Here is a 21,734-nt window from a genome sequence, read left to right as displayed (position 1 = left end):
CTCTAAAAACTATTGTTTAAGCTCAACAAAAAAATTAACGCAACAGTTTCCATTACTCTTTTTGAGTTATGATAACTTATGTTGAAATTAGATTGAACCAACAAACTATATTGAGTTACGGGAATTAAATTATCCTCCATAATCAAAGGTGATTTTAATTACCATTTACGTAATATTTGGTAGCTTAAAAATCATTTCAAATAATGTGGAAAAAGTAATTGGAGGAACATAATTTTTATGAGTAAACAACTTAAAAATATGTTTTTAAGTGTTATGTAATTAATTACAGCAATTACAAAAACAATTTTTTAAAGTTCATTATTTAAAATATTAAGTTGCTGATTTTCATCATTATTATCATCATTTTAGCTTTCTCTTATTTTTTTTTATTGTAATAGCTTTTAAGAAAGGAATTCATTCAACATTTTTTTTTATCAAATAACTTTTTTATTTTTTAACAGTAGGCATTTCAACACTTTGTATTTAAAAAGTGAAAATAAACCAGAAATTTAGATTTATACCATCACAGCCAAGTTATAGAATATGCCTTTATGTATTTAACACCACAGAAACAAATGTGTTCAATTGGTAAAAAATCTACTTAGAAAACATTTTGTTGCAGTAATACTTCCATGCAAGTGTTCAGTAAATGTTAACTTTCAATGCCTACCAAACTTTACAAGATCTTGCATCTTTCTATTACACAATGCAGCAAACACCTTTAAGATCAATTTTACACATACAGGATTCAAAACACAATGGTTGCAGTCTTATGGTTAGATCCACGGGTGTACCGGTTACTGATGATGGCAGTTTTCATCACCTGCCTTAAGTTCTTCAGTGTCCTTGTAAAGCAAATTTTAAAAAATAGGTTAGTGAATTATAGATTAGACTTTTATACTTACTGAATCTTAATGAATTCAGATGATCAATGGATACCCCCCCCCCCCCCACACACACACACACACACACACACACAAAATGCTGAATTACTTACACCAAACTCCAAAACTCCATGAAAAGGTCCTCGTCCTTCTCTCCAAGGAAAGTGATAAGGCAGCAGATGGCTACTTCTCTGCATGTTTCAATTGTATTGTGCTATTTAAGAAAAAATAAAGTATGAGTATAAAATACATGGGTGACTGCCAACAAAGTTCATTTCAAAGCTACCCAAAGTCTAAATAGTTGTCCTACCTCAAGAAGCATGTCCTTGATCTGCCTGATTCTCACTCCCTTAGCTCCTCCCCTTGATAAAATGACATCCATCAGTTTTGGGGTGCAATGGTCAAGTGTAGCCATTCAAGGCTTACAGTGGTTATTCTCTTGAACTCCTCCTGTATCTGTAGACCACACAAACAGAAGAATTAAACCTTGCAGACTATTAGCTATACTGCATTAATGAATGCTGTAATACATTATTTAAAGAGGATAGATGTGATCTAAGGCTACCCCAAGTTTTGAGGGAACAAAAACAATCTTGGTGAAGACAAGGGAGACTTCCCCACCATAACCGTGGTGTAATCTGTAGTGTTTTAGCAACCCTGTTTTTGCAGAGGTTTCGAATTTACACATTGTTCACTCCCAGCCCATTTTGTAAAAAATGTGTCCCAGTTTAACAAAGCACTAATGACCCCAGATTATCACACTATACTAACTGCTTACATAAAGTCTTAATATTAAGTAGATTCACATAGCCTATGCCAGAATAATGCTATTGGAATGACATTAACAATATTTCACACAATCTGATTTTTTTTAAAAAACAAACAAAAACAAAGATAGCTACAGCTCTTAAGATCAAGAACAATACTTACTTTAAGCTGTATCACAATACTAACCAAAATCATTTACAATGTAATATTACGTATAGGTCATGCAAGTTTTATAAAGACATAAAATAGGTGAGCCAGATGGAAAAAAGAAGCCTCTAGGTTATCCCTCTGACAAAACTATTCACAGTTTAAGGCTTCTAATTTTGGTAAAAAGAAAAACAAAATCAGCCTATGGTCGAAATTAGATTGCACTGTGTAGCAAAACTTTAACCACGCTTTTCCTAGCCACAGTTGCACTCTCTAGCTGAAGACTTTTGTCAAATGAAACTTTATAAGTCTTATCCTCTGCTGTGCTAAAGTTTAGAATGGCTAGCATTAGCTACATGTGGTAGTGCAAAGTATTTCCTTATCTGTATGAGCATCACATCATACACAAATCCACTACAGGTGACTAGCACAAATGCTTTGCTTTGGTAGAACTGTTATTTGTAAATGAAATGTTACTTACCTTGAAATGTCTTTTACAAAAGCTTGCACCATGCAACCCAACATGTGTGAATTTGCCCGGGCTAGTTAAGTCGGTAGGGGAGGGAATTTGAAATCAGAAGTTACAGTGGAAAAAAAATAAGTTATCTATTCAATTTCTTTAAGTAATTACAACTTGAATTTTATTTTGAACCCACTAACATTGGGATTTAATTTCAAATTACATATAAAATTAATTTAATGTAATTACCAACATTATTATTTCAACACAACCCAAAAAAATAAAGTTTGCAACTTAGAAGGTCTATCTTAATCAATAAATTAGAATTTTTATGTTGCAGCCATGGATTTAATCAAGTGGTGGTAAAAGGCCTGATGAATTACTTAGTCAAAGAAAGCACTCCTGTTCTGAGATGGACCTGTAAAGCTCTTTGTCAGCGCTGACACGTGAAATAGACTAATAACTGGGAGATGATGAATCGATACACAAGAGAAAACTGACAAGGACACACAGGATGAACAAACTGTGAAAACTAAACGGCATTAAAAAAAACCCCAAAAAGGCATTTCCAGGGGAACAAATAGGTTTTGAAATCAATAAAAACAGAAAACATGTCAAAATAAAAAGCTGGTGTAAAACACCAAACCAAGCTGAGGAAAGAACAACGTGGTTCTATAAACAAAGTGGTTCACACAAAAATACTCAAGTTCAGTCTAAACGTTTCCTTTAGTGCATAAAAGAGTTTCTCACTTCGAGACCTGAAAGCAGCTTCGGAGCTGAGGACTTTACTAAGAGTTTAACACAAACAGCTTTTCGCTGTGAGCTGTTCGGTGTCCGTGTTTTCCTACATCACTCTTTCTAAACTTCTCAAATCTGTTAAAGTTACTGCATCACTCTATTTATACAAACTCGAATTATCCTGGATCTTTTCAAATTAATAGTCCTATAAAGTCTCGCTGGTCAAAATAACTTTCTTGACAGAGCTTTTATTGTGAAACATTTTTAAGAACTTGTATGAAATTCAAACTGTTTCCACCTTTTATTAGAAAACGATCAATAATATTCATGCCATATCTGTGGCTCTGATGTTCATCCTGATTATTCTAGAAGAAAATCAGTGAGGGGGGAAGCATCAGCGAGCAGAGCAGGATGCATTTTGTCAATGTTTTTATGTAAACCATTTGTTTTTATTTATTTATTATTGTTTTTTAATACCTTGAGTACAAAATATTTAAATACTCAAATATAATACACAAAAACATAGTCATGTATATGATTTTAAATTTAATTAAAGCCAATTTATAGAATGAATTTGTTTAAAGAGTTTTAAAATCTCCTAAATTAAAAGTGCATAGACTTAAAGAGCAAAGATACAAAAACGAAAATAATTTTTGTTTGTAATTATTAGTAGTATATATTTAGTTAATAATTAATTTGAGCATTTATTGATGAATACTATTTATTTATTTGATACATATTAATCTGATTTTTTTTTAAATATATTAGATTGCTTTAAAGCACACTTCTCCTCCGGGATTCATCGCGGAACAAAAAGTTAGGACTAATGTTACTACACGGAAAGATTTCACTGGGGACCGGAAGCTACATATTAGTAAACCTTGTGGAGCCGCTGTTGATAGCAGGTGGCTAACTAACGGAGTGATGACGGAGTTTGTTTGTTTGTTTTTCGGCGTGTGGAAGTAAACAACATGGCGGCTAAACGTAAACCCGACGCGACGGTTCCGGCGGAGGAGAGCGACCAGCTGCTGATCCGCCCGCTGTGAGTTTAAGGCAACTTCAGCTTCTTTCTGTGTGCGGGCTCCCCCTCCTCACAGAACTACATTCAGAAAATCACTCATTCAGGGTTCATAAATAAACTATAAAACGCGTAAAACACACAACTTAAAAAGGTCCGCGGAAGTTTCCAGTGAAGCGCTTTGATTCAGAACTCATTTAACAACACTTATAATCTGAAAAGATCTCCCTGCCAGCTTCGACACAGCTGATAATTAAATATAAGGTCGTCTGTCAGTGCATATTTAATCTTATGAGTGTAGTCATGTGACTCCAATTCTTTCAGGGTTTTGCTCTTTTACAAATAAAAATTGACTGATTTTTGAATGGAGTTTGGTTTAAAGTGAGTTTGAGCTGGATGTTGGGGTGAGGTGTGGAGTGTGGTTTCAGTGTGTGTCTATGTGCAGGGGGGCCGGTCAGGAGGTGGGACGGTCCTGCATCATCCTGGAGTTCAAAGGAAGAAAGATCATGGTGAGATAGTGAATATGAACCTTCCAGCTGTGAACGTGAAGCCTCAGTGTGTGTAAAGGTCTGTGTCTCTTTGTGTGTGTCAGCTGGACTGTGGGATCCATCCTGGTCTGGAGGGGATGGACGCTCTGCCCTACATTGACCTGATCGACCCAGCTGAGATCGACCTCCTGCTCATCAGCCAGTGAGTTCACAGCCTCCGAGTGGTCACATGACTGCCTGCAGCATGATGATACTGATGTACCGCAGATGTTTATGCTGACTCTTCCTCCTTCCATCAGCTTCCACCTGGACCACTGCGGCGCTCTGCCCTGGTTCCTGCAGAAGACCAGCTTTAAAGGTCGGACGTTCATGACACACGCCACCAAAGCCATCTACCGGTGGTTGCTGTCCGACTACGTCAAAGTCAGGTGAGACTCGCCGGTAGACACGTTGACTCTGAGAATGTTTTTTAACGGTTTAATAAGAGTGTGGGCGAATGCTGGTGAGCCTCACTTTTGGGTTACCTCGAACGAGCAAAGGTCAGTGTCAGGTCAGTGATAAGCAGCTTTAAATTAAAATAACAAGACATCCAAAGGAGGGTTATTTTAAACTGGAGTAATGCAAACCTGCTGTAGGAGTTGTGAAGCAGAGGTAAGTGCTGTTTGCCGTCAAAGACGCTGCTGATGAGTTGCTTAGAATCTTTGACGCTTGATTGTCTGAATCGTGTCTGCAGTAACATCTCAGCTGATGACATGCTGTACACGGAGACCGACCTGGAGGACAGCATGGAAAAGATCGAGACCATCAACTTCCACGAGGTGAAGGAGGTGGCTGGCATTAAGTTCTGGTGTTACCACGCCGGCCATGTCCTCGGAGCCGCCATGTTCATGATCGAGATCGCCGGCGTCAAGGTGAGTTCTTCAGACATTGATCCAGCCTCCTCTGAGTGTTTGCGCCTCTGTGGGCGTGTTGCTACATGTACACACTCAGAGTTTTTATGGACATTTAGTTGCAGTTTAAAAACTACAGTTCAGATTCTTTGACCTTTTTTTTAATCACTGCAGCTTGTTAAGAAATAAAGACGCTGCAAGAACTGAAAATAAAGGTGAAATAAGTTCCTGTGACTTCATGTGAATACGATGAGGGCGAGGCTGTCTTAGACACATGATCAGTGGGGTGATGCTTTGTCGCATCGCAGTCGGGTTTTTCTGCGTTAAACAGCAGAGAAAATGTGCTGGTGTGTTCCAAAACTATTGTCTCTCCGGAGGGACCACCTCAGACAGGCACTTTGTTTTTGTGAATGAGTGAGTTTACTGAGGACAGCATGGCCACAGCTGCTAATCGCGCATGGTGTGTGTGTGTGTGTGTGTGTGTGTGTGTGTGTGTGTGTGTGTGTAGCTGTTGTACACAGGTGATTTCTCCCGTCAAGAGGACAGACACCTGATGGCAGCAGAGATCCCAAGCGTGAAGCCGGACATCCTCATCACAGTGAGTGATTCTGAAATCAGAAATCAACTGTTCAAAGTTTATGGCAGCTTTGCATGATCCGTCGTTCATAATAATCCTCCTTTATCTGATTCTGGGCTGGTTTGTCCTCTTTTAGCTACGCCCAGTTTAAGCCTAATTTCTCCTGATTGGCTGCCTCACAGAATCCACATATGGGTGGAGCATCTCAGTGACATCATCCAGATCCAAGAGTAGAAAAAAAACCTGATATTTTAGAGCAGCCTGAACTTCACAGGGATCAATTTACTTCTGAGGTCATCGTTAGAAACATCGACCACAGAAACGTGACAGAAGAAGAAGAAGAAGAAGAAAGTGTGTACTTTATTGGTCCCCGTGGGGAAAATCCCTCTCTGCATTTAACCCATTCACTCAGTGAAGCAGTGGGCAGCCATTGGGCGCCCGGGGAGCAGTGTGTAGGGACGGTACCTTGCTCAGGGGTACCTCAGGGTAGCTGTTCAGGGGAATCGAACCCCCGACCTTCCGATCATGGGGCCACCACTCTACCTACTGAGCTATCCCTGCCCAGGAAACGGAGTAAAACCATGAATGAGGTGTAACCGCCTCAAATGTCTGTAAGATCTGACATCTCCACATGATCCCGTGTGTGGAGATCACACCCTAAAGGTGAAACCTGGAGCTGCAAACACCTGCTGTTACTACATCATGTGACTGCTAATCTTGATGCAACTGTGATGAATCAGCGAGCCAAGCATACTCAGTAATGTTTCCTGCTCTGCGTTCAGGAGTCGACCTATGGCACTCACATCCACGAGAAGCGTGAGGAGAGGGAGGCTCGTTTCTGCAACACTGTCCACGACATCGTGAACAGGGAGGGCCGCTGCCTGATCCCTGTCTTCGCCCTGGGACGGGCTCAGGAGCTGCTCCTCATCCTCGGTGAGGTCTTCTCTCGGTCTCCTCTGCCCATGAGTCCGGCTCCGACCCTATTGACCTCTGATCTGCTCGTGTTTTTGATCCAGACGAGTACTGGCAGAACCACCCGGAGCTCCACGACATCCCTATCTACTACGCCTCTTCTCTGGCCAGGAAGTGCATGGCTGTGTACCAGACCTACATCAACGCCATGAACGACAAGATCCGCAAGGCTATCAACATCAACAACCCCTTTGTCTTCAAGCACATCAGCAACCTCAAGGTCAGTGAATGCAGTCCGTGGGTTGTCAGTTGGCTCATATCATTATACATGCAGTATTTTTACATGTGTGTGTTTCAGAGCATGGACCACTTCGATGACATCGGTCCCAGCGTGGTGATGGCATCTCCTGGTATGATGCAGAGTGGCCTGTCCAGAGAGCTGTTTGAGAGCTGGTGCACCGACCGCAGGAATGGCGTCATCATCGCCGGATACTGCGTGGAGGGGACGCTCGCCAAGGTGAGGTCAGCTTGGACTATTTTAACTGTGGAGTCAGGAAACTGCCCTGAAGGACAAACCTGAGTGAGCCTGCTTCTGAGGCTTTTCCAACATTTTCCCGTTTCTGAGTGGAAAATGTTTCCTGAGAGTCTGATTTTCTTTTCGGGGAGTGGCGGAAAGCCCAGACCTGCAGATCTGCTCTGATTTAAACCGTCTGTGTCAGGGTTTAGGCATTAATAATAAGGCAACAGTGCCCCCATCAGGCCAGAGTGAAAATGACACAATCATTTAAAGCCTTCAGAGAGCCGAGTTTCTTTCCTGATTCCTTCGAGGTCTAACGGTTTGTCTGCGTTTCTCAGCACATCATGACAGAGCCCGACGAGATCACCACCATGTCGGGTCAGAAGCTTCCTCTGAAGATGTCGGTGGACTACATCTCCTTCTCAGCTCACACAGACTACCAACAGACCAGCGAGTTCATCAGAGCTCTCAAGCCTCCTCATGTGGTAATCAGATTTATTCACTCACTCTCAGCTTATCAGTAAACAGATGACAGCGTTTCAAAAGTGCTAAAATTGTAGCAGCTGTATAATTGTTAATCATGACTCAGTCCAATCGCTCAGCAGAGCAGAGATCATCTAATGAGAGTAAGACGTCTGTGCGCTGTGGACCTTCGCATGCAGCTTCAGTCCTGGACCTGGAGTTTTTCTTTGTTGCTCTACTGACTGAAACTGTGCACAGCACTCGGTCTGATGTCGGGAACAGGTGAGTTTAGTTTAACGTGTGCTGATCCTGGGTCTGCAGATTCTCGTCCACGGCGAGCAGAACGAGATGGCGCGTCTGAAGGCGGCGTTGATCCGCGAGTACGAGGACAACGATGAGGTCCACATCGAGGTGCACAACCCGAGGAACACCGAGGCCGTCACGCTCAACTTCAGAGGAGAGAAACTGGCCAAGGTCCTCCTGAAAACCATCCGCAGCTTTAAGCGTGTCTCGTTTCACCTTCTGCCACCTTAACTCCCAGCATCCTCTGCTGCAGGTGATGGGCTCCCTTGCCGACAAGAAGTGCATTCAGGGTCAGCGGGTCTCTGGGATTCTCGTCAAACGAAACTTCAACTATCACATCCTGTCGCCCTCCGACCTCTCCAGTCAGTAACTCAGTTTACCTGCACTAATTATTCCAGCCTGATGCTGGTCCCTGAACGCATCGCCTGTTGCTTCCTGACATTTGTGCTCTCTGTACAGACTACACTGACCTGTCGATGGGCATGGTGACTCAGACGCAGGCCATCCCATACACCGGACCCATCTCACTGCTGGTCAGCCAGCTGAGAAACCTCGCAGGTAAGAAAGCAGCAAAGCTCACCTGGACTCACCTGACTCGGGTCATCCAGAGTAAAACTTAAGCTGGCTCCTCCCATTACCGGAAGTTTTGTGAGGCGATGCATTAGAAATATTTAATGGGATCTTTGGTCGTGAATTTTTCTGCATGTCAGACTTGATGATACGTGGGCTTAAAAATGTTCATGTTAGTTTCTGAAGGTGTTTCACCTCCATCAGGACGTTTACAGAGAATGATGGAGACAATGTCTTTACAATACAAAGCACCTTGAGGCAACTGTTGTTGTGATTTGGAACTATATAAATAAAAGTGAACTGAAGTTTAATTGAACACGGTCCACAGAGCGTTCATGAGCTGCTCTTTGTGTTTCAGGCGATGTGGAGCAGGTGGAGGGAACTGAGAAAATCACCGTGAGAATCTTTAAGAGCATCACGATGGTTCATGAAGCCAGCATGGTGCTGCTAGAGGTCAGACACACACACACACACATACACTACAGCCCATGTGAGCAGAGGTGCTGTGATTTCGTACAGCCTTTGTTGTTCATGGATGCAGCTTCAGTGCTCTGTCTGAAACAAAATGTTCAGATTTATTTCAAACAGGAACTCACTGATTGGAGGAAAATTAATTTTGCTTCATATTTAAGCAGCTGTTGAAGTTTTTTTAATTTCAGATCTTTTGTTTCTTTGTTGTAAATTTGTTTTTTCGTTTTTTTTTTAAAGTGTTACAGATCCAGAATTTTACCAATTAGTTCACTAATTTCTGTTTCATTTTGCCATCATTGAAGTAAGTAAGTGTTTCTTCTTGATTTGTTTCCTCAGTGGATCGCCAATCCGCTCAATGACATGTACGCTGACGCCGTTGCCACTGTCATCCTCGAGGTCCAGTCCAACCCCAACGCCCAGAAGTGTCAGTAAACACAGTACGGCAGTTTGAAGTGCAATGTTTGGGGACAGTGCAGAATCTGTAACATCTGTGTGTTTGTGTGTTTCAGTTGTGGAGGGGAAGAAGGAAAGTTTCGACATGGACGTGTTTGTGGAGAGGCTTGCGCTCATGCTGCAGTGAGTCGCTGCTACACACAGACATGTGCGCACACAAACACCACACACACCGACACACACAGACCCAAGAAAGGATTTCATTTCTAACTTAGCATTTTCAAAATTTTCAAAGTAAAAGTCCCCAAGTGGTAGACTAACTTGTATTGTGTTGCAGCGACATGTTTGGGGATGACTGCGTGAATTTCAAAGATGGTAAAAACCTCAGCGTGACCGTGGACGGCGTCACAGCGTCAGTAGACCCAGAGACCAGAGTGAGTATGAGGAGTGGGCAGAGTTAGACCTTCTGACAGAACACAAAACTCTGACCTTTAGCACAGGGGGCTGTGCAGTTTAAGCTGCATTAAGGTCATGTGACATAAATCTGGTGTTAAGGATCATTTTGTTTTAAATCCTCAGACTTCCTGTTACAGAACCCGATCTGTTCATGAAAAACCTGAAAGTATGGGTACTTCCTGTTCCCGCTGCAGGGCTTTATGTTAAGTTTAAACCTCAAAGCATGTAAATAAGAGACGGCGCCTCTGAGATGTCATTGGCTGAAGTTCTGTCAGGCTGCACTCACACAGAGAAATTACCTGACCTTCATGCGACTGAGATCAGCTCTGATCAGTCATTATTACATCATGACGGCATAAAAGTTGTTGGGTTGAGTTGACAGTTGATGACACAGATTAACTGATAAATCAGGGAACATCAAAAGTCTGTGTCCATCTGAAAACCAAAATTCACTTTAACTTCATACATTCAGAGATCTGAAACAGATTCTTCCACAGATAACAAACACAGATCCTCGCCAACCTTGCTTTCATATAGGAACACACCCAGTTAGCAACCACTGGAGTCCCCAGTTGTAAAGACTAGTTAGTTGCACTCAGACCGATTGCAACTCATTGACAAACTGGCTTTCTACTAAATCTGATGCTTATCATTTGTAAACCTTAAGCAGTCTGTGTGATTGCAGTGACTCTGACCTCCCAGCAGGCAGCTGTGCAGTTTCCATGAGACTGAAAGTCAGCTGCTGAACAGGAAGAAAACTTCAGTGCAACTGATTTTTTTTTATTTTCTCTGGAGTCCAAAATGTGTGAGGAATTGGGGGGGGATGTGTAGCACACACGTGATTTTTTTCTGTCTGTGTTCAGACAGCAGTATTGAGTGAATGCTTCATGATACCGTGATACACAAAATATCCCTGTAAAGCTCGCCTTCTCTCATTTCAAAAGCCCCTTGAATTTTCTTTCTAACACACACAGTAACATTTAAAGAGCGCCTGTAAGGTAAAGCCTGTAAAGGGCTAAACTGAACTCAGACTTGCTCAAGCTTATTTTCTCAGACTACTATACAGTCACAGTCAGTGCTACTGAGCTTAACTTACAGTTGCTTCCTGGTTATGTGTGAAATTAATAGTTTCACATATGTTATTTATGCAAGTATTTTGTTTGTTTCTGTAGAAAATGATGTAATACCCTTTATTTGACCTCTGTGTGTTACTCTGCAGTTGGTGTCATGCGCAGAGGACGAGACTCTAAGGGAGATGATAGAAGTCGCTGTCCATCGGCTCCATGACGCCCTAAGCCCTGCTTTCTGACAGGCCACAGTGATGTCACAGGGGATGCTTTTGTACCGATTTCCTATAAAAATGAATGCTTTTTTTTAATGTGTAAAATAAACTTCAGTTGAGTTTCTCAGTCTGTTTCCTTTAGACCATCAAAGCCTCCGATGGCCGCTTTAAAAAGGTTTACACTTATTTCAGTCATGCTGGCTTATTCTGGATACATAAAACATCATCTCCAATGGTGTTCTGCAGATCTGTTAGCTGTAGCTTCACAGCCTCAGACACTGACTGTATGTAACAGATGGACATTTGTAGACCACATTTGAACAAGAGGGTGGAGTGCTAGGTGATCAGCTATTCCACAGGCACAGATACCTGCTAATTAGTGCAGTATTCTTATCTTCAACACACAAACAGTACAGAGTCTTAGAAATGTCTTCATTTTTTAATCCAAAAGCAGAATTTTCTAACATGTAATGATATATTAAATCCGACACCACTTCAGTGATGTGACAGTAAACAACGTGTAGATACAGCAGAGCATCATCTGCACAGAAGAGCACATGAAATTAAAAACACTGGCTCTATTGCATCAGGATACCAGATAAGAAGAGCTCACTGCTGACTGATTGTCGCTTTTTAAATAAAAAAAAAAAAAAAAAAAAAAAAAATGGATTTATGGGGAGTTCAGCTTTGGTGCTTGAACCTGGTTTGTTTTTATGCAAGAAAAAGTCCTGCTTTTCTTTAGAAAATTAGAACAATATTCATTTTAAATGTTTTGTTTTATTTCCACATTTTCCCTGTTTTTTTTTTCTCCTAAAAGTCTTGTAGACTTTGAAACTCTTGAAGGTGAGCATTAAACTTTGCCTTACAAAACAGTAGAAAAAAAAATTTGAAAAAATATTCAGAAAACCATAAACTGTAATTTCGCCAACCCTAAATCTGAGATGCACGAAGTGCTTTAAAAAAACAAAAAAAACAAAAAGCCCAAAACAAACAAACAAAAACACATCAGCTTAATTTAAACGATTAAAATGAGGCTCCAAACACAAACAGTCCAAAGGGCTTTGCAGGAGGATAAAATATTTTACGTTCATATATTTACAGAGGCTCAGCACGTTGAGCAAGGCACGAACACTGACAGGTTTGATTCCCGGAGCTGCTGAGTTGCTTCACTGAACAGGACGGGTTGTTTTAGAGCAGGGGTGGGCATCTCCAGGCCTCGAGGGCCGATGTGCTGAAAGATTTAGATATCACCCTTGGTCAACACACCTGAATCACATGATTAGTTCGTTACCAAGTCTCTGGAGAACTTCAGCAAATGTTGAGGAGGTAAATATAGCCAGTTGAATCAGCTGTGTTGGCTCAAGGACACATTTAAAACCTGCAGGACACCAGCCCTCGAGGCCTGGAGTTGGCCACCTGTTTTAGAGGAACACAAAGAACTGGCGTGAAAGACTAAAGTGCAAAACATCGGGAAGGAAAATGAACAGATACAAAAGCTGCGATGCCTGTACTGAAACCCTGCCCCCAACGACACCATTATTGAGTAACAAGTGAAATCGAGACATGAACGCGTCAGGAGGTCGTTTACTGAGGTCAACGGTCAAGGGAGCAGGAGTCTCCTTTAGACACTGAGGAGGCGCCCCCTGCTGGTCACTGCTGCAGGTTTAAGGCACTACAGTGTTTTTATATTGTAATAAGGACATTTTGTCCACTGATAGTGAATAACGATATAAATCAAAGCACGTTATCTGAAGATTTCTTTGTTTTACTTTTTGAGTTTACTTTCTGTTGTACGTAGAATTTAGATTCATTGAAACAACTGATCCCAGACCCTGCAGTTCCTCTATCATCCAATAGAGGCGCCAGCAGGCTACCATGTTTTTTATATCAGTATTTAAAACATATTTTCGGGGCTAAGTCCATCTTGTATACGTCTGTGGTCTGAGTGCCAGCTGTTGAGGCTTTTGTCTTACAGAGTATGACACTCTGCAGTCTGGAACGGATCCTGACGAAGATGCAGCTAAAGGTGGAGCCGGGATTTCGTTGTACATGTACAATGGCAAAGAGCTATTCTAGCTATTCTATGAAGGTGGAGGCACTCGCCGCCTCAGCACTGTGTCTCCTTGCTTTCGATCTGATGCTGCCTCTGCAGCCTGAACACCTTTGCCTTCTCACTGCGACTCATGTTCTCTGTCAGGTCCTCGAAGGAGCGCCGGGTTGCCCCTGCTGGACGTCCGAACGCCTCCTCAAGGGATGCCTCCTCCAGGTGGGAGTTTGAGCTGGGGTCCTCTTGGATGGTGGCCATGCGGGGGCTGTCCAGAGGAGGTGGGCTTTGGGCTGGGTCGGCGCCAGTCTGCTCGGGGCCACTGGGATGAAAGCGAAGGGGGCCGGAGGAGAACGTTGGAGATTTGAAGATCCGAACGGAGGCCGAATCCAGGCTGCTCAAGAGCTCGGCATTCTGGGAAAACAGAGAGACGTGTGTGAGAGCATGTCCGAGAATTAAATTTTAAAAACCTTCTTTACTCAGATATTTGTGCTCACGCTGGGGAACAGGAGTGACTTGGTGGTCTGCTCGTACTGCCTATCGAGTTTCCGGTCCTGAAACCAAAGAAGTGCGACAAAATTCAGTCTTCAAAGGCGACCCGAACCCTCCAGCCCCCCCGCAGATGCGATCACAGATGCCACTCACCACACAGTGCACCAGGATGCTGAAAGGAACCCAGAACAGCAGCGAGAACGCCACCACTGAGCCCACAATGTTATCAGCCAGAAACTTCCAGAACGTGTTGATGTCCAGCTTATCGATGAAGTCCCACAGACGCTCCACCACGTCCTGCACCTGCTTCATGCATTTTCCCTGCAGGCACAGGAAACGGTCATCACTTCCTGTCGCCTTCAGTGTAAAAGCTCTGAATATTTAGCGATGGTCTCACCGCTCCATCGCAGAAACCCACGGTACAGGGTTTGCCCTTCCTGAGAAAAAGGAAACTGCCTGATATGTCCTGATAGGGGGTGCAGACGCCGCCGCTGCTCCGACAGCAGACTTTACAGGAAGCGTTGGTTTCTGAGAGGAACAAAGGCAGAAACAACGGCTTTAGCTGCAGCATGAAACAGACTGAAACTACCTCCAGGAGAAAAACAAAACAGAGTTTGAGAGAAGAAGCATCGCACAAGTAACTGCAGATGTGATTCTCTGCAGTCAGCTGGGTTTTTTTTTTTTTTTAAAGTTTATTTTGTTTTAAAAAAAAAAAAAGAAAAAGGATATTGTATTTAAATTCATACCTGCACTTTCAGACTCATGATATGAAGCATCATCGCTATTTTTTATTTTTGCAAAAGGGATCAATGCCAACGTCATTGCCATCTTAATTAAACCAAATCCTCTTCCTCCTCATCTTCTAAACTGAAGTCAATATACAGGCAGTGCAGAATTATTAGGCAAGTTGTATTTTTGAGGAATAATTTTATTATTGAACAACAACCATGTTCTCAATGAACCCAAAAAACTCATTAATATCAAAGCTGAATGTTTTTGGAAGTAGTTTTTAGTTTTAGCTATTTTAGGGGGATATCTGTGTGTGCAGGTGACTATTACTGTGCATAATTATTAGGCAACTTAACAAAAAACAAATATATACCCATTTCAATTATTTATTTTTACCAGTGACACCAATATAACATCTCCACATTCACAAATATACATTTCTGACATTCAAAAACCAAACAAAAACAAATCAGCGACCAATATAGCCACCTTTCTTTGCAAGGACACTCAAAAGCCTGCCATCCATGGATTCTGTCAGTGTTTTGATCTGTTCACCATCAACATTGCGTGCAGCAGCAACCACAGCCTCCCAGACACTGTTCAGAGAGGTGTACTGTTTTCCCTCCTTGTAAATCTCACATTTGATGATGGACCACAGGTTCTCAATGGGGTTCAGATCAGGTGAACAAGGTGGCCATGTCATTAGTTTTTCTTCTTTTATACCCTTTCTTGCCAGCCACGCTGTGGAGTACTTGGACGCGTGTGATGGAGCATTGTCCTGCATGAAAATCATGTTTTTCTTGAAGGATGCAGACTTCTTCCTGTACCACTGCTTGAAGAAGGTGTCTTCCAGAAACTGGCAGTAGGACTGGGAGTTGAGCTTGACTCCAACCTCAACCCGAAAAGGCCCCACAAGCTCATCTTTGATGATACCAGCCCAAACCAGTACTCCACCTCCACCTTGCTGGCGTCTGAGTCGGACTGGAGCTCTCTGCCCTTTACCAATCCAGCCACGGGCCCATCCATCTGGCCCATCAAGACTCACTCTCATTTCATCAGTCCATAAAACCTTAGAAAAACCAGTCTTGAGATATTTCTTGGCCCAGTCTTGACGTTTCAGCTTGTGTGTCTTGTTCAGTGGTGGTCGTCTTTCAGCCTTTCTTACCTTGGCCATGTCTCTGAGTATTGCACACCTTGTGCTTTTGGGCACTCCAGTGATGTTGCAGCTCTGAAATATGGCCAAACTGGTGGCAAGTGGCATCTTGGCAGCTGCACGCTTGACTTTTCTCAGTTCATGGGCAGTTATTTTGCGCCTTGGTTTTTCCACACGCTTCTTGCGACCCTGTTGACTATTTTGAATGAAACGCTTGATTGTTCGATGATCACGCTTCAGAAGCTTTGCAATTTTGAGACTGCTGCATCCCTCTGCAAGATATCTCACTATTTTTGACTTTTCTGAGCCTGTCAAGTCCTTCTTTTGACCCATTTTGCCAAAGGAAAGGACGTTGCCTAATAATTATGCACACCTGATATAGGGTGTTGATGTCATTAGACCACACCCCTTCTCATTACAGAGATGCACATCACCTAATATGGTAGTAGTAATTGGTAGTAGGCTTTCGAGCCTATACAGCTTGGAGTAAGACAACATGCATGAAGAGGATGATGTGGACAAAATACTCATTTGCCTAATAATTCTGCACTCCCTGTAAACGTGCTCATTTATTCCTGATATTGGGGCTTAATGTCAGCAGGTTAGACATGTGATAATGAGCTAACTGAAAAACAACAGCTCATTATAACCAAACATTATACTAGATACTACTAGATAACGCTGAGGTAAACAGCCTTCCTGCTATCAGAGTACACTCACTACAGAGAAAACTCAGGGGTATAAACCTAAGTTTAAACTGTTTGCAAATTGAGAGCGTCGTACCGTTACAGGCGCAGGGCTGCAGCTTCAGGACGGCCTGACAGAAGGGGATACACTCTCCATTCAAACACTCGCCACTGTCCAAACACGCCGTCTTATCTGGAGCATTTTCTGGAGGAGGACACTCGCTGCTGTTTCCTGTCAACACACAACACTTTATATTACACTATCAGCGTTTCCACCTACAGCCATTTATCCAACCTCACTCTCTGCTTCTTCTGCTATTGGTTCAAAAACATTTATTTTATTAAGATAATTAGAAGAAGTTTTCATTGTGATGACTAAAATAAGACAACTACGTATTACTAAACTGAGAATTGCAAAAGATTAGAAAGGATTTAGATTCATTGAAACAACCGATCCCAGACCCTGCAGTTCCTCTATCGTCCAATAGAGGCTCCAGCAGGCTCCCATGTTACATTGTTCAACTTTACAGCAGAAATAATAATAATAGCAATAATAATAATTTAAAAAAATCTGCAGTCGTCTGACGCTGTCAACTGAAAGTGTTGTGTGGTAACTGGAGCTCACCTGTGCAGTATGAGTGTCCTTTACAGGTGGCATCGATGGGCTCCTGACAGACCGCTCCTTTGGCCTCGAACCTGCACTCCCTGCAGCAGGCGCTGTTCCTGTCACTGAACACAGACAGCAGGGGTGAGCCGAGAGCACCGCTGCAAGAGAATCACCTCACCTGTCAGGTGTATCTCTGACCTGCACTGAGCATCGGCCTTCAGCCTGCAGTTGGGCGTGCAGCAGAGGTCTGAATTGATGTGCAGCAGTCCTGGGTCGCACTCCTCGCCCTGCTCCACCCGGGAGTTCCCACATACATTGATCTTCCTCTCTTTAAAGCAGGACGGTGCTTTCAACCTGAGACGCTTCACGATGGAGCGCTTACTGCAGTCAGAGAACATCTGGAAGCACACGAGAGGCAAACACAGACTGTAATTCTGCAGAGGTTCACTGTCGCTTCAACTCATAATCAATGTGTAAAGAGGCGCTAATAAACATGCAGGTGGAACAGTGAGTTTAAAGACTGAAATCCTGGATTCAGCATTTTGCACCTTGTTGTTGACGTGGTCTCCGCTCACGGCGATGGGATACATGACATACTTCCCACCCTGGTCCTCTCGGGGGGCACACTCCGGTTTGTCCGGGTCGTGCTCTGCGCCGAAGTTATGGCCGAGTTCATGGGTTGTCACCAGGTCCGCTTCCTGTGGAGATGACGAACAATTCCTGTGTCACACACACACACACACTCAAACAATTCTAAAGGAGCAGGCATTAACCAATCAGAACGCCTGGTTCATTTCCACCTTGGTCAGGATGGTCTTGCCGTAGTTCTTGGTGCTGGTGAGGCCAGTGTTCAGGTAGATCACTCCCTGCTCATTTAAGGTCGAAGGACTAGCTGTGGTGGAAGGAGACAACAACGTGAGTCACACTTCCACCTCCATCTACCAGGGACTCTGGGGCGGAGCCACGGGACTCACCTTTGGAGCAGAGGCCTCCAGCGATGTCGGCTTTAGACGGGGCGACGTAGGCAAGCCCCAGAGTGCCCTCGTCAAAGTCCTGATAGGTGAAGAGATGAGCGAGGCAGACGTTGGAGGCTTTCCCCGCGATGTCCACACTGAATTGCTGCGAGAGGATGGCGAGCAGAGACCTCAGAGAGCTGACCGATCCAATGCATCCGACACACTCCACATCACAGCCTGCTCTACTCACACTAAGCTGTTTCTTTTCAAATTAAATGTCGTTTTCACAAAAAAACCTGTGTTCACAGACCTAAATCTTGAACCTGTTTCTCTAAATGTGAATATGGACACAGTTACTCGGTGGCGTGGCAGTGTCAGCTTCCTGTGGTTACCTCTAGCAGCTTCTTCACATCCCAAACGTCTCTCCCCTCCACTGGACTTCCCTTCATGTTGAAATGAGTTTTTCCGGGATCCACAGGAGTCGGATACTTCTTGATGATGATCTGATGGCAGGAACGCGGTGTCACGTTAAAAATCACAGCGTCCGAGTTTAAACACAAACAGGAAGCGGAACAGAGCATGCTCACCTGATCGATCTGGACGCCGTACCCGCTGAACCCCTCGCCCCATGACGTGTTTCTGTAGATGTCGTCGACACGGTCAATCAGCTCGATCTGAAACACATTTGGGAGGGGGCAGGGTTCAGTGTCAGTGGATGGGAGAGGCGGGGGTGATGAATGTACAGGTGGTACCGACCAGGTAGTTGAGGGTGGTGCTCTCTTCGTCGCGGCCCATGTGTTTGAAAAAGCGATGGTCGGCTACCAGCAGCAGAGGACACGAGTTCTTCTTGTGGTCGTGCACGTGACGCTTCACTCTGAACGCCGACTCTAAACAAGAAACCACCGAAACACATCAGACAATATTATTTATGCATTTGAAACTGAAAGCTCTTTTTTTATTTGTTATTATTTATAAGTGTTTGAATGTGTCAAATATTAAAATATATGTTTTTACAGTAAAAGCTCTCTTCTCTTTTTTTCCCCCTACCTTAAAAATATTTTTTCAGATTTTGTATTTTTTCATTTAAAGCTCGAACTTTTCCTTCGGTTGGAATGGCGAGCTCTCTTTTGTTTAAACAGCTTTTACTTTGTGATTTTTTTTCACATTAAAAGTCTTTTTTCTGATTGACTTCCTGTTTGTGTCGCTCGCTCTGTACTCAGTTCAGATGAAGGTGTTTCACTGGGCACCTTTGTGCTGAGCAGTGACAGGAAGTTCTCGCATTCTCTGTGGTTAACGCGGTTCCTGTGTCACCTGGGCGTGGTCACTTTGGGTCAGTGTGAGCTTTACCCTCAAACAGGAAGCAGTCGCAGTGCTAAGTTCAGGTGAGGAGCTCGCTTCTCACCTTCTTCCTCCTTTTCCTCCATCACAGCTGCTTTTACGCTGTCAGGGAGCAAGTCACTGGGGTCAGAGGTCACGTAGCCGCAGACCGAAGGCTGCTGCAGGCGGCTGATGTTGCGGATGTCTTCCGAGCGATAGATTAGGAGGCGACCGCCAGAGGGCGCCGATGTGAACCTCCAAAGAGGCTGAAGAGAGCAGATGAAGGTTTAGGGACTGATCACTCAGCAGGCGTTTACTCCAAGTCTCAGATGTTTACCTCGACATTGTACTCGGCCTCATCAGTCAGGATGTGAGCGGAGAACTCGTCATCTTCGATGTGCGCCTGAACACGGGAGTTCTCCTCCCCTACAACACAAAAACTCATTAAAGGAGCAGTTACTCCATGTTAATCCTTTCAGCTAAAGGTCACCACACACATTCCACACGTGTGTTTGAAGTACTTTGGACCAGCCCGACAACATCTACAAGAAGCCTGATAAGGCCTTGTGAACCTTCTCAAGAACATCTGGGGATTTTTTTTAATTACTCTGCAAGCTTTACAAGAAACCATGAAGTAGATTTCTCAAAACTCAGAGGACCCCAAAAACCTCCACGAGAGACTCTAAAACCCTCTGAGGACACGTGAAATCCCCACATGGACTCTAAAAACCCCATAAGAACACCTAAAATCTCCATGAGACCTCTTTAATCCATTCAAGGAGCCCAAATATCCCTACAAGAAACCAAAAAAGACCTCTACAAGGACCTTAAAAGCCTCCATCAAGACGAATACAAAAAACAAAACAAAGAAAACAAACAAACAAAAAACCCACCAGAAGGACCCCAAAGACCTCCCACAAAGGCTCTGCTTAAATAGTTTACCGATGACGTGTCCAGTGAAGTAGTTGTGCCTGTTGACCGGGTAGGTCGACTCTTGGCCGTTCTCGCTGATGACCACGGCTCTGAAGTCGCTGGTGAAGAGCTCATCGTTGGTCCTCAAGTAGAGTCTGAAATGCCTGTAGACACGAGGAGGAGATGTTCAGATTTTACAAATCAAAGATTTTAAAATGGCACAGAGCTGCATGGACGGACGCCACCATCTTACCTTTGCAGGGCGCTGAAGCTGATCAGCTTCTCCACGTGCGTCTGAGTCTGGACGTCACGACGGCGGACGGAGTGCGTCTGCAGGCTGGAGAGAGGCAGCACATCAAAGTCATCCAGCATCGCTCTGAGAGACACTGCGGAGGAAACGCAGACCTGCCTGTTAGCATTGAAAATCCTGTGAAATACCTCAGCTCTACCACACGCCAACAAGTGACCAAACTCAACACATCAGTTAATAATTAACACAAATGAAATGCTGCAGACTTTATATTTAATAGAAATGTAAGTTTTTCCATCCACTTTTTCCTTTTATGAAAAAAAAAGGAAAAAGTTTGTAACGATAAACGAAGTTAAAATATTAAACTTCAGTACTCTGCACTTTTTATCATCTCATTTCCTGTCAAATGATGACATCATGATTAGAAACCAGTGACATATGCTAACATCGTTATGGCACAGCATTATTCTTGGTTTTGCTTTTTCTTTCTTAAAAGGCACAATTAACTCCCTACACTTCTCTTATTATGACTTTTTTATTTTTAAGTTCATGTATTGTGATTTTTTTATAATAGTTAAATATCTGGTCAAAATGTTAACTTTTAATCTCATTTGACTTGATTTTCCATTTAATAAACTACTATCATGATCCAGTTGAATAATCCTGCACTCAGCCATTTATTTAATTATCTGTGATTTTTATGCGAATTAAACTTTTGTTTGACATGAGCGGTCCTCCATACATTCTGCCTCAAACATGAACTTTTCGGGCGGAAAGGCGGCTCTCACAAAGGACACATTTACGATTAAATTCAGTTTTAAACACTCACTGAAGTCCTGCTCCGTCGTGTCCGGGGGGACGGCGGCCTTCGTTAAAGCGGTGAAAGCGGCTAAAAAGGCGAAAAGCAGCCACATGTTGAACCGTCGGGGCGGACTGAATGAAGACCTTCCGCCGCCCGCTTCAACGTCCTAGCATCAGATTAAACTCCAACCGCAGCTCAGACACAAATTTAAGCTTTAAAGCTCATCTCTGGACCGACCTCACTAAATCTCACCCCACTCGAGTCTTTGTTGTGTTTGGAAACGGGCAGAACAAACGCCCCCACTCACCAGGAAGTCAGAGAGCGTCCGAGTGAAGCTACCGAGAGCCGAGGAAGCAGGGCGGAAGTAGGCCCGAGGGCTTTCACAGTAAAAGCAAGGGATTTTAAGGGTACGATTAAAAAAGTATTAATTCGATTAATAATCAATACTGT

At 43.4% G+C, this 21,734-nt stretch overlaps 2 protein-coding genes across 2 annotated transcripts; one reads left to right on the top strand and one right to left on the bottom strand.

Annotated features, from left to right (window-relative positions):
• The first annotated feature begins 3,849 nt into the window (after positions 1-3,849).
• Positions 3,850-11,460, top strand: cpsf3 (cleavage and polyadenylation specific factor 3). The gene is made up of 18 exons (XM_026142680.2): positions 3,850-4,039; positions 4,461-4,524; positions 4,608-4,705; positions 4,803-4,931; positions 5,237-5,414; positions 5,902-5,991; positions 6,753-6,903; positions 6,987-7,162; positions 7,241-7,399; positions 7,738-7,884; positions 8,183-8,335; positions 8,418-8,526; positions 8,624-8,722; positions 9,093-9,187; positions 9,542-9,629; positions 9,715-9,781; positions 9,936-10,032; positions 11,274-11,460. Exons 1-18 carry the CDS (start codon positions 3,969-3,971, stop codon positions 11,361-11,363), a joined length of 2,061 nt encoding a protein of 686 aa, XP_025998465.1. The 5' UTR covers positions 3,850-3,968; the 3' UTR covers positions 11,364-11,460.
• A 296-nt stretch (positions 11,461-11,756) lies between these two features.
• adam17b (ADAM metallopeptidase domain 17b) lies at positions 11,757-21,643 on the bottom strand. Its single transcript, XM_026142679.2, has 18 exons — positions 21,312-21,643; positions 20,486-20,618; positions 20,263-20,396; positions 19,658-19,746; positions 19,406-19,586; positions 18,760-18,890; positions 18,591-18,677; positions 18,396-18,506; positions 18,022-18,166; positions 17,848-17,939; positions 17,596-17,745; positions 17,246-17,445; positions 17,066-17,169; positions 16,538-16,672; positions 14,270-14,400; positions 14,026-14,193; positions 13,878-13,934; positions 11,757-13,794 (listed from the first exon to the last, which is right to left on the bottom strand). The coding sequence occupies exons 1-18, from the start codon at positions 21,394-21,396 to the stop codon at positions 13,444-13,446; spliced, it is 2,484 nt and encodes an 827-aa protein (XP_025998464.2). The 5' UTR covers positions 21,397-21,643; the 3' UTR covers positions 11,757-13,443.
• Between the last annotated feature and the right edge of the window lie 91 nt (positions 21,644-21,734).

The sequence above is a fragment of the Astatotilapia calliptera genome, chromosome 15 (assembly GCF_964374335.1).
Source record: "Astatotilapia calliptera chromosome 15, fAstCal68.1, whole genome shotgun sequence".
Classification (NCBI taxonomy): Eukaryota; Metazoa; Chordata; class Actinopteri; order Cichliformes; family Cichlidae; genus Astatotilapia; species Astatotilapia calliptera.
This window is presented reverse-complemented; position numbering and strand designations above follow the sequence as displayed.

Excerpts from the sequence above, each read along its gene's own strand:
- cpsf3 (XM_026142680.2), top strand. The coding sequence starts at position 3,969 with ATGGCGGCTAAACGTAAACCCGACGCGACGGTTCCGGCGGAGGAGAGC. Across the intron at positions 4,932-5,236 it reads TCCGACTACGTCAAAGTCAG|TAACATCTCAGCTGATGACA; the intron begins GTGAGACTCGCC and ends TCGTGTCTGCAG. Across the intron at positions 7,163-7,240 it reads AGCACATCAGCAACCTCAAG|AGCATGGACCACTTCGATGA; the intron begins GTCAGTGAATGC and ends TGTGTGTTTCAG.
- adam17b (XM_026142679.2), bottom strand. The coding sequence starts at position 21,396 with ATGTGGCTGCTTTTCGCCTTTTTAGCCGCTTTCACCGCTTTAACGAAG. Across the intron at positions 20,619-21,311 it reads CACGACGGAGCAGGACTTCA|TGTCTCTCAGAGCGATGCTG; the intron begins GTGAGTGTTTAA and ends TTTCCTCCGCAG. Across the intron at positions 18,167-18,395 it reads ATGTGAAGAAGCTGCTAGAG|CAATTCAGTGTGGACATCGC; the intron begins GTAACCACAGGA and ends ATCCTCTCGCAG.